A 22616-nucleotide genomic window follows, 5' to 3' on the forward strand; every position below is an offset into this window, starting at 1 on the left:
CCACGGGAAAGGGTCATTTTACCTGCAAATTGTTTTCCACGTCTCCACCAAGGCAGAGCGAGCTGGCTCCCGCTCCTGCCCCGTGCCAGGGAGGTGGTGAGCAGGGTCAGGGAGCCACGTGGCAGTGCCAGAGCAGCTGTGGCATCAGCCCTGGCAACCCTGGGGTCACCCAGGCATGGCTGAGCCACCCAAGCTGCAGCTCCACGGGTTTGAAGTTTGTGTGGATTCCCTGCTCCATGCACAGTTGGAAACTCCCAGCAATAAGGGAGGATTCATCCATCCCATGGATTCCCTGCTCCGTGCCCAGTATCCCATTGGAACCTACCAGGACCAATCCATCCCTTGGATTTCCTGCTCCATGCACAGCACCCTCCTGCCCTAAGGAGTGTGTTCAGGCAGGATTCATCCATCCCATGGATACCCTGCTCTGTGTCCAGTGCCCAGCTGGCACCATCCTGACCCAGGAGTGGGCTCAGAGAAGATTCATCCATCCCACGGATTCCCTGCCCCATGCACAGTGTCCCATTGGCACCCTCCAGGATCCATTCACTGCACAATTCCCTGCTGCATGCACAGCACCCTCCTGCCCTGAGGAGTGTGCACAGGTAGGATCCATCCATCCCATGGATTCCCTGCTCTGTGTCCAGTGCCCCCATGGCACTTCCAGTGCCTCCTTGGCACTTCCAGCCCCAGGATTCATCCATCCCACGGATTCCCTGCTCCATGCCTCATGTCCCATTGGAATCTCCCAGCCATAAGAAGTATGCTCAGGTAGGATTCATCCATCCATCCCATGGATTCCCTGCTCCATGCCCGTTTCCCAGCTGGCACTTCCAGCCCCAGGATTCATCCATCCCACGGATTCCCTGCTCTGTGCCCAACGTCGCATTGGAATCTCCCAGCCATAAGAAATGTGCTCAGGCAGGATTCATCCATCCATCCATCCATCCCCTGGATTCCCTGCTCTGTGCCCAGTGCCCCCTTGGCACTTCCACCCCCTGCACAACTCCCTGCCCCACACACAATCCCCACAGAATCCATTCCAGGACCCCAAGCAGCACCCAGGCACCCCCTGCCCTGCACAGGGGGCCCATCCCCGCTCCCCACTCACCGTGTGGCACCTCGGGCAGGTCGAGCTCGTTGGCATTCGCAGAATGCAGCTCGGTGGGGCAGCAGTCGGGCTCGGGGGGCGCGGGGGTGGGCTCAGGGTGAGCAGGGGGCCGGGTCCCGTTGCGCCGGGGGGCAGGAGGAGTCTCAGCCTGGCAGCTGCACCCAGCGTGGGTGAAACCACAACGGCGAGCACCGGGAGCCTGCAGACACTCCTCGAGCCAGCGGCACAGCACGCTGCAGGTGAACTGGCTGGAGTTGTTGTTGTTGATGAGCAGCACCTCCACGAAGCGGAATTCCAGCGCTTGCGGCTCCAGCAGCCGCGGCGCCGCCTCGGGCTCGGCCGCCAGGCACAGCTGCACGAAGTTCTTGTCGAAGTGCAGGAAGGTGAAGGGTCCCGTGCCCTCGCACAGCTCCAGCTCGGCTTCCTCGTCCTCCTCCTCCTCCTGCTGCTGCTCCGGGTGCCGGGGGGTGGGCGCGGGGCTGGCCTCGCCCCGGGGGTCGCAGGTGTAGTTGGCCAGGTAGTGATCGAGCGGCAGCACCATGGGCGAGAAGTGCGTGCAGACCTGCTCCTCCCGGTTGAAGCGGAGGTAGAGAGAGTACTTGGTGGGGTCGGGGTTCTCCAGGGTCCAGGAGCAGCCGGAGGAGATGGTGGGGAACAGGTCCTTGAGGGAGAAGGAGCCGTAGAGGACGCCGGAGGCCAGGGCGGAGCAGGCGCTGGGAGCCGGGTCGAAGCCCCGCGTGAGCCACAGGACAGACGAAATCACAGCCAGTAAGAGGGGACCAGCAGCGGTCATCCTATGGCATTTGCCCTGCGGACAGACAGATGGACACGTGGACAGAGCTTTACCGGGAGGTTTGGTCATTGTGGGGCTGGGCTGGGGGTCAGCAGGGTCCGGCTGGTGTGGGAGCAGCGTCCCAGTTACCCCACGTCCCCACCTGGTCTGTGTCCCCATCTGCCACCTCTCAGAGTCACTCCCTGTTGTGCCAGTGAGTCCCCAGGTTGGGGACAGTGCAGCACAGAGCGAGGACTTCACCCCAAAGCCACCAGAGCAGAGACCCAGCCCCACAGATCCCCACTGCAGTGACCCCCCACCCTCGGCTCACCCCCCCAACCCGATCTGGGCGAGCACAGCCTGGGCAAGGAGCCGCCAAACAACTTCAGACAGGGCTACAAAATCCCTCGGGGCTAATCCTGGTGCCCTGGAGCACGGTGGGGACAGGTCGGGGTGCACAGTGACACCCCAGCACCGTGGTGTCCCCACATCAGCCCAGAGAGCAGGCACAGAGTGAGTAGTCACCACTCAGCACAGATTTCTCGGATACCTCTCTGGGAATGCAGAGCATCACCGTGAATGGCTTTTTAATACCTCATTAATAAAATAATGCACGCGCTGGCCTTATTAAGTGAGCCCGGAGCGCGGCTCTACAGAGGCCGAGGCCGCCGTGCACGTGTCAGCATCACTCAGCCTGTGCCCGTGGCAAGGGGACAGCCCTGGGGACAGCAGGGGACATTCAGGAGGTGGCCACAGGGCCAGACGCCATGGCAGAGGTTGATTCCAAAATCGCTGAGGTCGCCGCTCGCCTCCGCCCAGCCGTGTGCTGGGGATGCCGAGCGCTTGGCACGGAGCGGGGATTGCTCTTCTCCACCCCCAGACAGCAAATCCCGCTCCAGAGCCACCCCTGGCCGAGCTGGTGATACTGGGGCATCCCCCGGCTCACCGGGAGGGACGCGGAGCCTTGGCCGAGCCTGCGCTGGAGCCACTCCGGGGACATTAGAGAGCTAAAAATATCTCATGCAACAGGCTGGAGCTGGCTCCGCCGCCCCGGCAGCACGGGGGGGGCTCGGTGCTGGCAATTCCCCCTCTCCGGGGCACGGGAAAAGGGAACTGGGGTGGAGCCAGAGGAAGCACAACCGAGCTGGACCTCCCCGATGCAATCAGGGGGATGTGGGGCAGAAGAAAATCTCACTTCTCGGGAGTAACTCCCAGCCGGAGACCCCAGGAAATGCAACAGGAGAGACCCAAAAGAACCAAATTCCGACTGCAGCCGGAGCGGGGAGCACCGAGGGGCTGGGGACCCCCAGAGAGCTGCAGCCCCTCCGCTGCTCCGGGAGAGCCGGGGGTGGGGGATGGAGAGGAGGAGGGAGAGGAGGAGGAGGGAGAGGAGGAGGAGGAAGAGGTCAGGCAGGGACACGCTGCTGCTCTGCAGCGAGCTCCTGGGGCTCCCGCAGCCTGGCAGGGACACAAGATGGTGCTTGCTTCCCTCGGAGCAGCGAGCGGGGACGCTCCGGCACCACCATCCGCCCATCCATCCATCCATCCATCCATCCATCCATCCATCATCCATCCATCATCCTTCCATCCCTCCCGCTGCCCAGCCGCCCGCTGGAAGGCTCGGGGTTGGACACAGCCCCCGCCTCACCTCTCCAGGCACGCATGATCCAGATGTTCTGGGATACAGGGAGCTTCCTCCCAGCCCCAAAATCCTGCCGAGGCCGCGGCTTCCCGGAGCCCTGAACGGAACCTGGCAGAGCTCGCCCGGCACCAGCCTCGTTCCCTGCAGCGCTGGAGCCGCCGCCGCTGCCGCTGCTGCTGCAGTGAAAATATTTCACCGAGCTACGAGCCGGGTCGAGGAGATCTTGAACATCTGGGCCACCGAGTCAGCCGGAGGGGTGAGGGGTCAGCATCACCCCCAGCCGGCAGCGCGGAGGGGACCTGGAGTTCTGCGGTGTCACCGTGTGCGCTCCCCGGCTCGGGGGAGCCCGGCCCGGCCGCGGTGCCCGGGCACGGCCGCGCTGGCATCGCCCCCGCTGCCTCCAAAACCGCCTCGCTCGGCGCTGAACGAACCACCCGGCAGCTGGAGACCACCCAGGGACCCCTCCCCGAGCCCCGCTGGGGAGTGTCTGGGGCTCCCTGGGGACAGCGATGTCACCCGGAGCACGGCGGGCACAGCCTGGCACGCTCCAGCCCCTTCCATCTGCCTTTGTTCCCGCCCGGGCGCAGGGAAGGGGGTGGGTTTAGAGCTTTAATTAAAGCTTTTAAAGAGCCATCACAGAGCTGGGAAGCGGCCGGGCGGGCGGAAGCGACAAACCGGGCTCCACGTCCTCGGAGAGCGGTCCCTCTCCATCATCCCTGCTGGAATATCGCTCCGGGAAAAGCAGGATCCGGCCGGGGCTCGGCTCTCCCTGGCCACGGCACGGCACTGCTCCCGACGCACAAACAGGTTGTTTCCCTGAGGATGTTTTTTGCCTGGATTTTGGCTGGATCCCCGTCCAGCTCCATCATCCCGGCACGGCAGGAGCCCAGATCGTGACGGTCTCCAACCAGGAAATGCCAGGGACAAGCAATCTATCCCCCAAAAAAGTGATAAATGGGCAGCACTAACCCCCTCGGCATCAGTAATCTGAGAAACGATTAATGGCAGAGGTTTGGGGGTGAAGGGATGTGGTTTTTAACCCAACTGTTCTTTTAACAGGCTGTAAAAAATACAAAATCCATGGGAAAAAAGACCTGATCTGTGAAAATTCCTAACATGAACGTGGCTTAGGATAAAGGAATAAAAAGTAAGGAAGGGCTGGGGCATCCTGGGTGGTTGATTCACCGTGGAACAGCCTCGCTTCCCTGCCGAAAGGAGCAGGCTGTGAGGCACAGCCGTGAGGCTCCATCCCATGGGATCCCATCCCTGCCCACCCCGAGGTGACAGCGACAAACACGGCGCCACAGGGAGCAATTCCCAGCACCCTCCAACCCCTGGCATCTTCCCTGGCTGTTCAGAGGCATCCAAAACACCTCCATGGGGACTCCCAGCACCGTCCAACCCCCAGGATCTTCCCTGTCTGCTCAAAGACATCCAAAACTGCTCCAAAACACCTCTATGGGGACCATCAGCACTCTCCAACCCCCAGGATCCATCCTGGCTGCTCAAAGGCGTCCAAAACACCTCCACAGGGACCTCCAGCACTGTCCAAACCCCAGGATCATCCCTCACTGCACAAAGGCGTCCAAAGCTGTTCCAAAACACCTCCATGGGGACCTCCAGCACACTCCAATCCCCAGGATCTGCTCTGGCTGCTCAAAGGCATCCAAAACACCTCCACAGGGACCTCCAGTGACATCCAATCCCCAGAATCTCCCCCCACTGCACAAAGGCATCCAAAACACCTCCATAGGGACCCACAGCACCCTCCAATCCCCAGGATCATCCCCCACTGCTCAAAGGCATCCAAAGCTGCTCCAAAACACCTCCATGGGGACCCCCAGCCCCCCCCCAACCTCTAGGATCTTCCCCAGCTGTTCAGAGGCTCCAAAACACCTCCACGGGGACCTCCAGCACTGAGCTGTGGAGTCCTGAGCCTTCCCAGCCCCTCCACCAACAGATCAGCCCCATTCCTGTGAAAAATCCTCTCTGCAATCCCAGCCTCCAGCCCGGGAACGCAGAGCCCAGCACGGCACACACGTGTGCACACACAGACACCCAGCAGGGACAGCGACACCCCAGCTGCTCTGCCACCATTCCCCCAGTGTCCAGGAGCAGGTTTTCCCCTCCCTTCCACGATCCCAGGTCTCCTTTCTCCCTCTGGCTCCCCGGCGTGCTGCCACGGCCTCTCCTGGAGCCGGCAGGCTGGCAGCGGTGCCGGGCTGTAATTAATGGTGCGGCTTTGCCAATCCCTGGCGCGGCCTCGCGAGCACTGGCAAGCACAGCCCTCTTTATTTATTTTACTTAACTGCTGTTGGTAAAACTCCACTCCAAAAGCAAGGCCGGGAGACAGCACAGAGAAATCTCTGCCGAGATTAGGGATTTGATTTCGTGCTGCCTCTCCCCACCCCGGCCCTGGAGGCAAAGCCCCCCCTGGGTTGCAGGGGCTGCAGCAGCCACGGTCTTTTCCAAGGAGTTTCCTCCACATCCTTGGCCACCAGCTCAGTTTCTTCCACATCTCTTTTCCATCAGCTCCAGGAAGGTTCAAAAGGAGGTTCTGAGCCCCAGCAGCAGGATCTGAGCTCATCCCAAACAGCGGATTTTTTTCTCATCCACACCCAGTGCCATGAGAACCTCCGAGGTGCTCCAGGGAGGAGAAGGGGCCTGACTCCATCCTGCTCTGGGAGGGCATCAAGGAGGAGCAGACAGGAGCAGCACAGGGGGGACACGATGACCCTTGTGAGCAGCCACAGAGCTTCTGAGGTTTGGCGACCCAGCCAGGTGGCCCCGAACCAGCCCCGTCCCCATCAGAGGATGGGCCCGTGGTAGGAAATGAGTTTGCAGGGCCTCAGTCCAAATTCCCATGGAGAAGCGTTGAGGCAGCCCAGGGTTGGAGCATCATCTGTGAGGAGTCCATCCTGCAGCCCCCATCTCGTCTGAACAGCAGGGGGTGTGGGGATTTGGCAGCGGTGGGGACACCCGGGCTGATGGAAGTCCCATCTATTCCCACAGCAGTGCCAGGGCAGAGCTCTGCACCGGGAAGAGCCGAGCACCCATCTCCAGCATGGCAGGGAGTGACTCCAGGCAGAAAATTTCACTGCCAAAGGTTCTTGGAGGTGCTGAGAAGAACCAGAGGAGCTGGAAGAGCTGGCAGTGTGTCCCAGTCAGTGCTGGAGCCCCTCTGCCACGCGGCTCCTGGTCCGAGAGCGAGCGCCAGCTCCGAGTCCATTTTCTCTCCAGCACAGCCCGGATTTGTAGGATCCTGGCTCCTCGGATCAAAGCAGGGGCTGGTGACAAGGCTTGACAAGCAACTGGGCAGGCCTGGGAGAGGAGCTGCTGCCAGGCACAGCGGGGCTGGCACTGCCACACAGCCACATCCACTGCCGCCGTGCCATCACCAAGGAGCCCTGCTGGGAATGGGGAGCGGACCCTCCCTGCCGAGGGCGGCTGGAGAGCAGCCAGGTGACGCTGACGGTGACAGCGACAACAGCTGCGCCACCCCGCTCCTCCCCGTGTGAGCCCACGGGGCTGGGTGCCTCCCCACGACCCCCCTCAGCTCAGCCACGGCCTTGAAGGGAGGGACGAGTCTGTCCCCAACCGCTGGGAACAACCCCAGAGGCTCAGCTCAGAGCCAGCCCCGTGCCACCAGCTCCACGTGTGCCCCGCACAGAACCCCCGGCCGGGCTCTCGGCCACCCCGGGGCCACCTCCCCGCGTCACCGGCGGCCCCGGCTGCTGCCAGGCGCCAGCCAGCACAGCCAGCAGTGACATGACCTAGAAAAGCGAAGGGTTGTTCACACGCCGCGCTTCCCCCCCCCCGCCGCTGCTCCCGCCGTGCGGCTGCGGAAAAACCTTCCCGTCCTCAACAAGTGACCGGCGTGGGGCACACGCCTGGCAGCGCTCCGTGCCACCACCCCAAGGCTCTCAGAAGCCTCCCCGGGCAGGGTTGCAGCTCGCCCCAAGCCCCGCTCGCCACCTGGCAGCCGCACGTGCCCGCGGTGGCACACGCTGGGTGCCCACGTGTGCCCTCCCGCACGCCCACGGGTGCCGTGGCACCGTGCCCCCCGCACCACGCTGGCACCGAACAAAGCCCCACACGCGGGGGGAGGGCTGCAAACCCACCCACGAGCCCACCCACCCACTCACCCACCCCCGGGGATCCGCCGACGCGCTCGCCCACGTGCCCCCGGTGCGTGCCGAGTCCCCAGGGCCCTGCCCGGCGTGGGGAGGGGGTGACAACGTGGGGTGACCGAGCCCGCCGAGCACCCACGCTCGCCAGGCTGGCACAAGCCACACGTGTGCCCACAGCGGGGATGCCAGCAGGGAGCCCCGCACCCACCCGTGGCCTTGCTGTGTGACACACCACGGCACCGCGGTGCCACGCGTGTGCCCAGGAACGCGCGTGTGCCCGCGGACACGCGTGCGGCCCCTCCGCCGTGGGGCTGGCACCGTTTTAAAGGCGAGGTGTTGGAAACGGCGCCTGGAGGGGGGCACGAGAGTCCTGAGGGGGAGCGGGACCCCCGGGGAACCGGGGAGAACCGGCAGAGGGGGGAAGAACCGGGGAGCGGCGGAGTAGGAGGAGGAAATCGGCGGCTCCGGGAGATGAGGGGAACTGGCAGCCCCGGATCTCAACCAGCCCCGGTACCGAGCCCTCCGCGCCGCCGCAGCCCGGCGCAACTTCCCGGCAGGGCCGGGGCCGCCTCGGGGATACCGAGCACCGGGCACGGGGCACCCGCGGTGCCGCGGAGCGGCTGCAACTCCCCGTTCCCGCAGCCCCACCGCCGGGGCAGGAAAGTTGGCCGCGGTTGGGGTGGGAGCTGGGGGGGGTCCCCGGTGGAACCGGAGCTCTGCCACCCGGCAGCACCGGCCGCCGCAGCCCGCATCGGCGGAGAGCTGCCGCCCCCGCTGCGCCGCGCCGGGGGGGAGCGGAGCCGCCGCACCGGGGAAGAGCTGGGGGGGGGATTCACCGACAACAGCGTGCACCGGAGAGAGGGGAGGGGGGGGGATATCGGTGCACCGGCGAAGGGGGTCGTGGCCGCCCTTACCTGCGCTCCGTTAGCAGCGCGTGTAGCCCCGGCGCGGCGCGGCGAGCAGCGGGCTGGCCATCCCCGAGCGGCGGCGGCGGCGGCAGCCGGTGGTGCCCGGGCGCGCCCGGGGGAGCGCGGCGGCGGCGGCGGCGGCGGCGGCAGCAGCGCGCGGGGCCGGGAGCGGGGCCGGGAGCGGGCGCGCAGCGCGCCGGGCCCCGGTGGCGGCGGCGGCGGCGGCGGATGCGGTGGGGAGGGGAAGGGAAGGGAGAAGGGGGGGGCTGGGGGAGCGGGGGGCGCGGGGGCGGCGGCGGCGCGCGCCGCTCGGGCACTTGCTGCATGCGCCGGGCGCGGGGCGGTGTGTGACAGCACCGGGCACAGCGGGGACCCCCCCCCAGCCTCCCCTCCCCTCTCCCCGCTCCGCCGCTCCCGCCCCCACCGTGTGTGTGCGGGGGGAGGTGACCCCCGGGCTGCCGCTGCTGCTGCTGCAGCGCTGGGGGGGCGGCGGGGGCCGCACGGGGGGCGGGGGGTGAGCGCTGAACACGCACATGGAGGGGGGGGGTCGCGCTCTGGGGGTGGGTGGCGGGTCCCATCCATCCCATCCCCTCCAAGTGTCACACGCGTGGAGTGGGTCGTGCACGGTTTTGGGGAGGGGGGATGTGACGCGGGGTTTGTACCCGAGGCGCTCGGGGATGTGTGGGGTGCGGGTGTGCGCCCCGTGGGTGTCCCCACACGCGTGCAGGCCTCGGGGGGGGGTCTGCAGGGGCGCAGGGACGCTGAGAAATGGGGCGGTCACACGCACAAGTGGGGGTGACACGGAGCCAGCACCTCGGGGGGCTGCAGAGCTGCGGTTTCCCACCAAAAGAGGAAGCACAGACTGCACAAACTTGAGCATCTTGGTGGCCACTGGCACAGGCACTCCCCTGCAGCCCCGGTCCTGCTGCTGGCCAGGGCAGGGGTGTCAGGGCCACCGAGCCCCGGGCGTGCAGCAGGAGCTCGGCAGGATGCGGCACGGCCTGGCTGCCACGCTGCGGGAGCAGCGCAGCTGGAAATGCAGCACATTCCCTCTGCTGCTGTCCAGCTCTGCCGGACACATCCTGCCCAGCGCTGCGCTCAGCCCGGCCGTGCTCAGAGCTGCCCCTTGTCCCCTCCATCCCGCCCGGACAGCACGGATGGAGAGGGCAGGAGGCAGTTCCAGGACAGCTGCTCGGCACCCTGGGGATCTGTGGCTCAGCACCGGCTCTGATCCATCCTGGGAAGTGCAGGATCGCATCCAGCCCAGAGCTTTGTGCACTTCAGCTCCTTCCCTTCCTGGCATTCCCTTTTCCCAGTGCTTCCCTGCAGTCCCTGGGTGCCTGACCCAGAGTCCCCAGCCAGCCACTCACACCCTGCGGGTCAAGGCTGAGAGAAAGCAAACCAGCTTTTCAGGCTGGTTTTTATCCCGAGGAGAAAAGCAGCATTAGCTCCGCCGGAGCTGGAGGATATTCCCGACCCCGGCTCTGTAAATACAGCTCAGCGCAGCTCCGTGCATGAGCAATCCCAAAACCACGGCTCCCTGGGCCATTCCCGGCTTCCCACGAGGTGTTTGCTCCCTCAGCCAAGCAGCCCAGCACGGCTCGGGGGAATTGGGAATTTCCAAAGGGATCTCTTGGCCCGGCTGACACTGCCTGGCGAGGAAGGCGGGATGAGGCGTGGGATGGAGAATGCAACGTGGGATGAAGGATGCAACGTGGGATGTGGGATAGAGCGTGGGATGTGGGATGCAATGTGGGATGCAGGATACAACGTGGGATGTGGGATGCAACGTGGAATGCACTGCAGGATGCGATTCAGGATACAAGGTGGGATGCAGGGTGCAATGTGAGATGCAAGGTGGGATGCAGGATGCAACGTGGGATACAGGATGCAACGTGGGATGCACTGCAGGATGCCATGCAGGATGCACCACGGGATGTGGGATGCAGGATGCAATACAAGATGCAACAAGGGATGCACCCCCGTGGGGTCTTCCCTGATCCTGGCTCGTGTCACTGTGTCCCACAAGGCCACCACCCCCTCCTGCTCCTCCCTGCCAAGTCCCCTGTGCCCCAGGAGGGCAAAGAGGAGCTGGGGGGCTCCGGCTCTGGGGGTGCTGAGCTGTGGGAGCGGGAGGCACCCACTGTTACCAGGACAACTGGGTGCTCTCCCGAGCCGCTTGTTGCTGCTGCTGCATCCCTGCAAATCCTCAACGGGGGGGTGCTCATCCCCTCCCGGCCCCAAAGCACAGCTTGGAAAAGCACTGGAGATCCCCCCCAGCTGTTCAGGGTGAGGGGTCTGAGCCCCCATCCTCCTCCTCAGCCCTGGGATGTGGGAAAACACCGATCCGGCCTCTGCGGGGCTGGGAGCGAGCGGAGCTCCTCGCAGGGTGTAATTAGAGGTGGTGACACCAGGGCTTTATGGCTCGCTGGGAATCACAACCCGTCCATTAAGGCGATAATAACCCGCTGGGGTGACACACGAGGTCCCCAGTGCCACCTGTGTCGTTGGGATGGGGCACACCGGGACAACAGAGCCCTCCCCAGGCACCCGGGCCCGCTGCTCCCAACACAGAGCTCTTGTTTCCCCTTCATTTGGCACAGAAATCAGGGACAGGGAAGAGTCACCGAGGTGGCAGCTGCTCTGTGCCCAGCGAGGATCCAGACAAGAGTTGAGTCCAGCTCCTGGCCGGGGGTTTGGGGATGCTCATCCAGCTCCCTCCGCAGGGATTGTCCCCCCTGAGCAGGGCAGGGAGCTTTTCACAAAGGTTTATCAGGAGCCCCGGAGCAGCCGGTAACCACAGCCGCTTGTCTGATTCGCTTCTCGTAAACTTGGCGGCGAATCGCTCCAGCGGGAGAACAAAACCAGCCGTGAGCGGGGGGAGTTGGGGCTGCAGGATAATCCGCTCCGATGGCAGCGCCCCCGGAGGAGCTTTCGCCACTCGCTGGTGTCACCACCGGGCGGAGGGACGGGCCCTGCCCGAGGCCACCGCTCCCTGCCGGGGACCTTCACACCCTGCGGGTGTCAGGGAGAAAAACCCAGGAAAAAAGAGAGAGTGAAGAGCAGGTGATGAGAGGCAGAGGAAGGGCTGAGTGAATTATGGAATAAATTTCACTTTGTGGTTTGTTCCGCACTAGAAGTCCATCCTGAGTGGCTCCCAGGCCTCTGGATGTGGCTGCTGTGCCCACCAGGATGGATTTCTGCTCAGCATCCCCATTTTGTGTAGTCAAGGATGGATCAGGGTTGATCCTTGCCCACCTGTGCCAGGTGATGCTGTGGCACAGGGCAAGGCCTGAGCTGCCAGGCACGCTGGGGAGAGTTTTGGGGCAAAATCCTGGAATTTCTGCTGACCTCCCTGCTGAGCCTGCAGGACTGAGGGATGAGCACAACCCCACTGGGATAAATGTGGGATTTTCACCTCCGGGCGCTTCCTGGGAGATCCTCCCTGCCCCAGAGCAGCCTGGCAAGGAGCAATCCCACCCTCAGCCCCTTCTGCAGCTCCATCCACCGGAGCCATCTCACTGCCCAGCCCGGCAGCAGCGGCCAGATCACGCCTGCACTCGAGCAGCCGCTCCAGAAGAGAGGAACTTTGCATAAATATTCATCTCGATTAATAAACATGAGGGCTGCAGAAAGCCCGGCTGCAGCGGCTGCTCAGCCTGGCAGCAAGGAGCTCAACCCCGACACCTGAGGGGTTTTGCCCAGCAGGAAAACCCAGAGGTTGGATGTTGGGAAATCGCTCAGCCGCGTCCTTTGTTCCCTCGTTAGAGAGGGGGTGGCATCTCCCCGGGGGACTGGAGCCCAGTAAGATCGAAATGGGGACACTGGGAGACAAGGGAACTGCCCTGGTCACCCCTTGTGACAACCCCACAGAGTCCCAGTTCCCTCTGGGTGTGGCTGCACTGGGATGGAGGCTCTGGAATAGCCCAAAACCTCATCTTGGTTCCAGCGAGGCAGCGAGGACAGGGCCATGGCCATCCCCGGTGACAGCCCCACAGTGCTGGGGACAGCTGGCACTGAGGCTGTGGTGCCACCCCGGAGCAGCTAGAGGGGTAAATCCAGGAATTCCCATCTCCTGTGGGGGAAACTGAGGCACGGGGGAGGTGACAGCGACAGAAACAGCAGCTCGGAGGCGGCGGGGCCAGGTGACGCGCGGTGGCACCTGCGGGACGCTGCCTTTGTCACTCCGCCAGCAACCCGGGGCATAAACAAGTGCCTGACATTTCCACACAGCCGCCAGGCCCTCGGATTAAAGCAGAACATAATTAGCAAATTAATCAGGAGACAATAGGCGCGGATCTGAGGCTGCCGAGCTGTCACCGGCTCCGCGCGGAGCTGACCCCGGGCATGTTCGGGGCCGGGGATGGCCGCGAATTATTGTCGCTGTGTCCCTTCCCTTGGATTTCCCCGGGATTCCCTGCCCCGTCAGAACCCTGGGAATGAGATCCCCAAAGGGCAGCACCTTCCTCTGGCTCAGCGGGACACGCAGAATTCGGGAATCAAGGGTGAATTTACATTCTGCCTATTAGACACCCGGCAAACACGGGCGAACCTCGTTCAAACACATTCCGGTGATAAAATGATATTGACTCTGAGTAATTAAAAATCATTTCCATATTCAAATACGCCTGATTGAGGAGAAATAGCTTCCCTTTAATTGCCTGGAGGGGAGCGGAGCAACTTTGGGAGCGTGCAGCCCCGGTAAATGCATCTCCGCTTGGCAGCGTGAGAAAGGAGGGGAGGAGGAGGGGAGGAGGAGGAGGAGGAGGAGGTGTAGGAAGAGGAGGAGGAGGTGGAGAAGGTGGAGGAGGAATGGAGGAGTGACGGTGTGACCCTGCTTCCCTCTCTGGTCCCCAAGGATCAATCCCGGCGCTTCTTCCTCTCCCTCATCCCAGGGTATTCCAGGGAAATGCCCCCCGTGGCAGCAGGGTTGCAGGAGCAGCCCCCAAAAAATCCCTGTGGCTCAGGAGGGGATGCTCTGGGTGAACCTGGTCACACCAGCACCGGTGACAACCCCATAGAACCGGTGACAACCCCACAGCACTGGGTACAGCCCCACAGCACCGGTGACAGTCCCACATTACTGGTGACAGCCCCACAGCAGTGGTGACAACCCTACAGCAAAGGTGACAACCCCACAGCAGCGGTGACAGTCCCACAGAATCGGTGACAACCTCACAGCACCGGGGACAGCCCCACAGCAGTGGTGACAACCCCACAGCATCAGTGACAGCCCCACAGCACTGAGGACAGCCCCACAGAACCGGTGACAGCCCCACAGCACCAGTGACAGCTCCACAGCAGCGGTGACAACCCCACAGCAGCGGGGACAGCCCCACAGCACCAATGACAGCCCCACAGCAGCGGTGACAGCCCTACAGCACCAGTGACAGCCCCACAGAACCAGTGACAACCTCACAGCACCAGTGACAGCCCCACAGAACCGGTGACAGCCCCACAGCACCAGTGAGAGCCCCACAGCATCAGTGACAGCCCCACAGCACCAGTGACAGCCCCACAGCACCAGTGACAGCCCTACAGCACCAGTGACAACCCCACAGCAATGGTGACAACCCCACACTACCAGTGACAGCCCCACAACATCAGTGACAACCCCACAGCACCGGGGACAGCCCCACAGCACCGGGGACAGCCCTGCCCCAGCTCTGTCACCAGTCCCAAATCCCCATTTCTCCCCCCCACACCACACCAGCCACCCGAGTGCCACCCGAGTGCCACCGCGCTGTCACTGTCACCGCTGGGACAGCGAGGCTGCCGGGGGAGGGTGCGGAGCTGCTCTGGAGCCCCTCCAGCCCTTCCCTGCGGGATTTTGGGCTCCGCTTGGTTTCCTAGGGAAACCGGGCTGCGGCTGAGCTCAGCTCCGCGCGGGGGGAGCGCAGGGGCGGGGGTGCAGGGGGATTGGGGGGTGCAGGGGGGGTTTGGGTGTGGATTTGGGGGTGCAGGGGGGATTGGGGGGTGCAGGGGGGGATTTGAGTGAGCAGGGTGGGATTTTGGTGAGCAGGGGGGGATTGGATGTGGGTTTGGGTGTGCAGGGGGGGTTGGGTGTGGATTTGGGTGTGCAGGGAGTGATTTGGGCATGCAGGGAGGGATTTGGGTGTGCAGGGGGGATTTAGGTGTGGATTTGGGTGTGCAGGGGGGTTTGGGTGTGCAGGGTGGGATTTGGGTGTGCAGGGGGGATTTAGGTGTGGATTTGGGTGTGGGTTTGGGTATGCAGGGGGGTGTTGAGTGTCCAAGGAGGGATTTGAGTGTGGATTTGGGTGTGCAGGAGGGAGTTGGGTGTGCAGGGGGATTTGGGTGTGGGTTTGGGTGCTCAGGGTGGGATTTGGGTGTGCAGGGGAGGATTTGTTTGTGGATTTGGGTGTGCAGGGGGGGTTGGATGTGCAGGGAGGAATTTGGGTGTGGGTTTGGGTGTGCATGGGGAGGTTGGGTGTGCAGGGTGGGATTTGGGCATGCAGGGAGGGATTTGAGCATGGATTTGGGTGTGCAGGGTGGGATTTGGATGTGTGGGGGGGGGTTGGGTGTACAGGGAGGGATTTGGGTGTGGGTTTGGGCATGCAGGGTGGGATTTGAGTGAGCAGGGTGGGATTTGGGTGTGCAGGGGGGATTGGATGTGGATTTGGGAGTGCAGGGAGGGTATTTGGGTGTGCAGGGTGGGATTTGAGTGAGCAGGGTGGGATTTGGGTGTGCAGGGGGATTTGGGTGTGGGTTTGGGTGTGCAGGGGGATTTGGGTGTGGGTTTGGGTGCTCAGGGTGGGATTTGGGTGTGCAGGGGAGGATTTGTTTGTGGATTTGTGTGTGCAGGGAGGAATTTGGGTGTGCAGGGAGGGATTTAGGTGTGGATTTGGGTGTGCAGGTGAGGTTGGGTGTGCAGGGTGGGATTTGGGCATGCAAGGAGGGATTTGAGTGTGGATTTGGGTGTGCAGGGTGGGATTTGGATGTGTGGGGGGGTTGGGTGTACAGGGAGGGATTTGGGTGTGGGTTTGGGTGTGCAGGGAGGGATTTGGGTGTGCAGAGAGGGATTTGGGTGTGGATTTGGGTGTGCAGGGGGGTGTTGAGTGTCCAAGGAGGGATTTGAGCGAGGATTTGGGAGTGCAGGGAGGGTATTTGGGTGTGCAGGGGGGGATTGGATGTGGGTTTGGGTGTGCAAGGGGGTGTTGAGTGTGCAGGGTGGGATTTAGGTGTGGATTTGGGTGTGCAGGGAGGAATTTGGGTGTACAGGGGGGATTTGGGTGTGGATTTGGGTGTGCAGGGGGGCTTGGATGTGCAGGGAGGAATTTGGGTGTGGATTTGGACCCATCTCAGAACAGTCCCAGGCCCATCCCAGGCCCATCCCAGGACAATCCCAGAATAATCCCAGGCCCATGCTGGGACCATCCTGAATCCATCCCAGGTCCATTCTGGCCCCATTTTGGGCCCATCCCAGGACAATCCCAGCCCCATCCCTCTCCCATCCCACTCTGCTCTCCAGGGAAAAATCCGGAATATAAACCCAGAGCAAAGAGAGCTAAAACTCCATAATTAAAGGGAAAAAATTTTCCAGGCTGCTGGAGACAGGAGAGGATCATTGTGTTTGCCTCCCACATCCCAGATGGATGCACGAGGGCCGCAGACAACGCCGGGGAGCGCGTGGAGAGGAGGAGAGGAAGGGTGTGAGCGAGACCGGGACGTGTGTGAGCAGAAATTGAATTTTTATCAGCTCCTATGTAGATTGTGTTTATTCATCTGTCTCCTCTCCATCTCCCCCTGCATCTCCCTATTTCTTTGACAAAATTACTTTCCTCCTTCGGCCTAATTTTGTTTGTACAGATAGCAGCTGCTTCCTCCCCGTGCTGGAAGAAAAAGTATCCAGGTAAATGAGGTGTTCATGTCCCCAGCACAGGTTGGAGCAGCTCCCTGGAGCAATATCAACCCCTGGCTCCATCCCAAAAAATCCCAATTTGGGGAATTAAAATCCCATATTTGGGGTTAAACCCCCCTTATTTGGGGCATTAAAAATTCACATTTAGGGGGTTAAAACTGCACATTGGAGGGGGTTAAAACTCCATAGTTGGGGTTAAACTTCCCTTGTTTGGGGTATTAAAAATTCACAATTGGGGGGTTAAAACTGCACATTGGGGGGGGTTAAAAATCCATAGTTGGAGTTAAACTCCCCTTTATTTGGGGGGGGTTAAAACTCCATATTTAGGGTTAAACATCTTTTATTTTGGGGGTTTAAACTCCATAGTTTTGGGGTTAAACATCTTTTATTTGGGGGGGGGGGTTAAAACTCAATATTTGGGGTTAAACCCCCTTATTTGGGGCATTAAAATTCACATTTGGGGGGTTAAAACTGCACATTGGGGGGTTCAAACTTCATATTTGAGGTTAAACCCTCCTTATTTGGGGGTTAAAACTCCATATTTAGGGTTAAACACCTTTTATTTGGGGGGGTTAAAACTCAATATTTGGGGTAAAACCCTCCTTATTTGGGGGCTTAAAATTCCATATTCAGGATTAAACCCCCCTTATTTTGGGGGTTAAAAATCCACGTTTGGGGGGCTAAAACTGCATATTAGGGGGCTCAAACTTCATATTTGGGGTTAAACTGCCCGTATTTAAGGGTTTAAAGCTCCATATTTAGGGTTAAACCCTCCTTATTTGGGGGTTAAAACTCCACATTTGGGGCTAAACTCCGTATTTGGGGTTAAACCCCTGTAGGGAAACTCTTCTAATCCATATTAAGTGTCCTGCCAGGGGAGATGAATGGAGCTGGGATGATCCTGAATAACAATCAGGGCAATTCTTTTTCCCCCAAACACCGTTCTTGGCAGAACCTTTCACTCCCCCTCTCCCCTCCTGGGCTGGATTCTCTGGGAATTTTCAGGAGAGACGCCCGCGTGAGGCTCTGGATGCTCCCAAAATTTAGAAACCCTGCAGGGATGTGCGACCCCAAATCCCAAAAATTATCTCAGGAAGATCCACAGAGCAGGGGACAACCCAACACCGATCTGAACACCCCAAAAACAGCCTGAAAACCTTCCCAGGGCTTTGACAGGGGGTGTTTCCCAGGAAAACGAGGGCGAAAAAGGAGCCACGAATCTCTTTGTGCTCCCTGGCACGAGGGAAACTCAGTCTGGTGATGGATTTTCCCCCAGGGCCACCATTAAAAATGTATGGAATTGCTCATGCAAAGTCCCGCTTGCACACGGGGCTGTTGTGGGGACATTAAAACCGGCGTTTGTCACTCACTCCCTGCTCGCAATTTGCTCCCGTTTATTATCGGCAATGAACCGCCGGCTATTCTGGTTTTTTTGGTTTTTTTTTTTGTTGTCTGAGCTCTCCCAGGCTCGCCCGCGGGGCCAGTCCCACCCCAAAAACCGGCACCCAAACCCCCCCTGCCATGGGGGAAGCACTTTTTGGGAAAGCAGGAGAGGATTGGGGTGCTCAGAACTCTCAACATCTCAGTCCCTGTCTCCTCCCCGCTCCTTTCCCGTGTCTGAGTGGGGTTAAGAGAGGATTGGGATGCTCAGGATCCTCAGGATCACGGTCCCCATCCCCTCCCAGATCCCTCCCCACATCTGAAGGGGGTCAAAGCCCACAAGGAGAGGATTGGGATGCTCAGGATCAGGCTCCTCGTCTCCTCCCAGATCCCTTCCCAGCTTTGAGGGAGACAAAACCCACTTGGGGTGAGGCCAGGAGAGGACTGAGACGCTCAGAATTCTCAGGATCAGGGTCCCACATCCTCTCCCTGCTCCTTTCCCAACTCTGAGAGGAGGCAAAGCCCACCAGGAGAGGACTGGGGTGCTCAGAACTCTCAGAATCAGGGTCCCCCATTCTCTCCCAGCTCATTTCACAGTTCTGAGAGGGGGCAAAACCCACCAGGGAAGGATTGGGACGCTCAGAACTCTCAGAATCAGGGTCCTACATCCTCTCCAGCTCCTTTCCCAACTCTAAGAGGGGGTAAAGCCCCCCAGAAGGTTTTTTGATACTCAGGGTCCCCAAATCCTTTCCCAGCTCCTTTCCCATCTCTGAAAGGGACCAAAGCCCCCCCAAGAGAGGACTGGGGTGCTCAGAACTCTGAGGATCAGCGTCCCCCATCCTCTCCCAGCTCCTTTCACACCTCTGGGAGGGACCAAAACCCTCCAGGAGATTTTGGGATATTCAGGATCAGCCCCCACATCATCTCCCAGCTCTTTTCCCACCTCAGAGAGGATTGGGATGCTCAGAACTCTCAGGATCAGGGTCCTCCATCCTCTCCCAGCTCCTCTCACACCTCTAGGAGGGACCAAAGCCCTCCCGGGAGGAGGTTCAGGAGCATCAGGACATTCAGAATGGAAAAGGATTTCTCTTCACCTACAATCCAGGTTCTCACCCAGCCCCATCCCTCGTTCCCTTCCTCCCTCCAGGCCAGGCTGGGTTGGGAACCTCCAGGAGCCGAGGAAGGGACAAAACCCAGGGGACACAGCCACAAAACCCAGGAGACACAGCCCAGGGAGGGCAGGAATTTGGGGATATCGCGGCTCGTGTCCCTGCCTGGGAGGAGGAGCAGCGCTGGAATCACAGAGCGCTTCCCCTCTGCTCTCAGAGATTTCACCTCGGCGTGCACGTCCCTCCCCGCCTCAGCACCTTGCCGAGTCAAAAAGACAAATTTCCCGATGCTTCAAAAGCTGCTGAGAGCCACAGCTCAGCGCTCCGGGGCCATCGCTCACCGCCAAACAGCGCCTGCCGCCCTCCCCTGCCATCCCAAATTAAAAATTGGGATTTTCAGGGTGTGCTTTTCTGGTTTTTTGGGGGGATTTGTGCCTCCAAACCATCACTGACACAGCCAAAGGGCCCCTGCTGCCCTCCCCTGCCGTTAAAAATTCCAAATCAGGATTTTCAGGGCTCTTGGTGAGGGGGGTGAGCACAGGGAGAACCTTCAGGATAAAGCGGGACAAATTTCCAGCAGAACCGAATCCTCCTGAATGAACAATGCCTTCCCTCTGTCCCAATCCCAAAATTCCCAACAGAACTGAATCCTCATGAGGGAACAACCTCTTCCCTCCTTCCCAACCCCAAAATTTCTGGCAGAACTGAATCCTCCCGAGTGAACAATCCCTTCCCTCCATTCCAACCCCAAAATTCCCACAAAAGTCGAGTCCTCCTGAGTGAACAACCCCTTCCCAATCCCAAAATTCCCAGCAGAGCCGAATCCTTCCAAGGGAACAACCCCTTCCCTCCTTCCCAACCCCAAAATTTCTAGCAGAACCGAATTCCCCTGAGTCAACAACCCCTTCCCTCCTTCCCAACCCCAAAATTCCCACAAAAGCCGAGTCTTCCTGAGTGAACAACCCCTTCTCTTCATCCCAACCCCAAATTTCCCAGCAGAACTGAATCCCCCTGAGTCAACAATCCCTTCACTCCATCCCCAACAACAAAATTCCCAGTAGAACCAAATCCTCTCAAGGGAACAACCCCTTCCCTCCTTCCCAACCCCAAAATTCCCACAAAAGCCGAGTCCTCCTGAGTGAACAACCCCTTCCCTCATTCCCAACCCCAAAATTTCTGGCAGAGCCGAGTCCTCCTGAGCGAACAACTCCCTCCCAAATCCCAAAATTCCCAGCAGAACCGAGTCCCCCCGAGGGAACAACCCCGGGCACGGTGGGGTCAGGGTGGCACCGCTGCCTTCGGAGCTGGCCCGGAGCCGCAATTAGTGAATTAATTATCGAGCGGTAACGGAGATTTCATAGCCCGGAGCTGTCACATCACCAGTGTTTTGTCAAGCGAGATGACGAGTGGTGGAATTATAACTGCTGGGGGGGAAGAAAAGAGGAGAGAGAGACTTGCAGGGAGAGGGGAGGATAAAAATATAAAGGGAAGAGCTTGGGAAGAACAAGATAAGTGGGTTTTGTTGCTAATGGAAGCTGGCACAGAGACAGAATCGCAACTATTAGAAGACAACACACTACGCTACGAGTGGCTCTGAATGATCCTCTTAATTAACGGCGAGCACAAAAGGAGCCCCTGCCCACCCCCAAAGCCGGCGGCGCTGCTGGAGGAGCAGCCACCGCTCCGTGAGGACGCCCACGGATCCAGACCGTGCCCAGCAGCGACACGGAAAGAGGAAAAACAGGAAAAACCAGCACGAGGTTGTCACCTCAGCCAGGCCCAGGCACGGGGAGGGTGGCACTGCTGGATTCGGGCACTGACACGATTTTCCTTCCCCACCCTCCCCTTTTCTCCTTCATCTCCCAGGGCCAGATTGAAGCTGCGTATCCAGCGCGGTGTAAAAATAACAGCCCGCCCTCCCACTTGGGAAATGGATTCCTGCGCTTCCCACCCGGCTCCGGTTTAAAATATCCACATTTAGATGCAGATTGTGCTGCTCCCCCCCACCCAACCCTGCACCGCCTGCTGCGGAGCCCGTGGGTGGCCGGGACCTCGTCCTGCCGCTCCACCCCAGCCCGAGGTGGCGACAGAGCTCCCGGAGGTGCCAGCTGTGCCCTGATGCTCCTCGCTAAAGCTGGGAGGTGACACAGAGCGGTGGCACTGCCAGGGAGCTCATCCCAAATCCAAACCCCCCCTGCAGCCAGCCCCGGCTGCTCCCCCTTCCCCAGCACGAGGAGCAGCAGATGCCAGGGATGGGGAGGGGATGAGGAGAACGTGGGCAGCCGTGGCTGCGCCCTACTTTCGCAGGGCAAAAATCTGGAAAAAATCTGGAGAGGGGAAGCGGAGCTGTCGTGTGAGCGAATCCGGCATCTGCGCCGGCTGGCAGAGCTCAGAACCACGGCCCCGAGCCCTCCCACGGGGACAAACCGGGCCGGGGAAGGAGGACAAGCGGTGTGAGAAGGAATTTTGGGGTGTCCGGAGTGGGATCATGTCCATGGAGCTGGGGGATGTGGGGCAGGAGAGGTGTGAGAAGGAATTTGGGGGTGTCTGGGGTGGGATTGTGCCCATGGAGCTGGGGAAGGGGAAAAACGGTGTGAGCAGGAATTTTGGGGTGTCCTGGGTGGAATCATGTCCATGGAGCTGGGGAAGGGGGACAAGAGGTGTGAGAAGGAATTTCGGGGTGTTCTGGGTGGGATTGTGCCAGTGGAGCCGGGGGATGTGGGGCAGGAGCGGTGTGAGCAGGAATTTCGGGGTGTTCTGGAGTGGGATCATGTCCATGGAGCTGGGGAAGGGGGACAAGCAGTGTGAGCAGGAATTTCGGGGTGCCTGGGGTGGGATCATGCCCATGGAGGCAGGGGATGTGGGGCAGGAGGGATATGAGCAGGAATTTCGGGGTGTCCTGGATGGAATCGTCCCCATGGAGCCGGGGGATGTGGGGCAGGAGCGGTGTCAGCAGGAATTTTGAGGTATCTGGGGTGGGATCATGTCCATGGAGCTGGGGAAGGGAGACAAGAGCTGTGAGCAGGAATTTTGGGGTGTCCTGAGTGGGATCATGCCCGTGGAGCTGGGGGAAGAGGAACGAACGGTGTCAGCAGGAATTTTGGGGTGTCTGGAGTGGGATTGTGCCAGTGGAGCCGGGGAATATGGAGCAGGAGGGGTATGAGCAGGAATTTCGGGGTGTCCTGGATGGAATCGTCCCCATGGAGCCGGGGGATGTGGGGCAGGAGCGGTGTCAGCAGGAATTTTGAGGTATCTGGGGTGGGATCATGTCCATGGAGCTGGGGAAGGGAGACAAGAGCTGTGAGCAGGAATTTCGGGGTGTCCTGAGTGGGATCATGCCCGTGGAGCTGGGGGAAGAGGAACGAACGGTGTCAGCAGGAATTTTGGGGTGTCTGGAGTGGGATTGTGCCAGTGGAGCCGGGGGATGTGGAGCAGGAGGGGTATGAGCACGAATTTCGGGGTGTCCTGGATGGAATCGTCCCCATGGAGCAGGGGGATGTGGGGACAAGAGGTGTCAGCAGGAATTTCGGGGTGTCCTGGATGGGATTGTGCCAGTGGAGCCGGGGGATGTGGGGCAGGAGTGGTGTGAGCAGGAATTTCGGGGTGTCTTGGATGGAATCGTGCCCGTGGAGCCGGGGGATGAGGGGATAAGCAGTGTGAGCAGGAATTTCGGGGTGTCCTGGAT

At 60.7% G+C, this 22616-nt stretch overlaps 1 protein-coding gene across 8 annotated transcripts in view; it reads right to left on the reverse strand.

Moving 5' to 3' along the window:
• The window catches only part of ADGRB2 (adhesion G protein-coupled receptor B2), a 32480-nt gene extending 23838 nt beyond the window's left edge, over positions 1-8642 (reverse strand). For 6 of the 8 annotated variants that reach the window (XM_042780002.1, XM_042780001.1, XM_042780000.1 and 3 more), the window contains exons 1-2: positions 8570-8642; positions 1112-1919 (exon numbers count right to left, since the gene is read on the reverse strand). In XM_042780002.1, the coding sequence (XP_042635936.1) occupies positions 1112-1904 (793 nt within the window). In that variant the 5' untranslated portion in view covers positions 1905-1919; positions 8570-8642. Of the gene's footprint in view, positions 1-1111; positions 1920-3531; positions 3703-5834; positions 7050-8569 lie in introns of those variants that run through there. The other 2 variants (XM_033080607.2, XM_033080609.2) reach the window with 2 other exon arrangements.
• Positions 8643-22616: the final 13974 nt, after the last annotated feature.

Source organism: Catharus ustulatus, chromosome 26 (genome assembly GCF_009819885.2).
Source record: "Catharus ustulatus isolate bCatUst1 chromosome 26, bCatUst1.pri.v2, whole genome shotgun sequence".
Classification (NCBI taxonomy): Eukaryota; Metazoa; Chordata; class Aves; order Passeriformes; family Turdidae; genus Catharus; species Catharus ustulatus.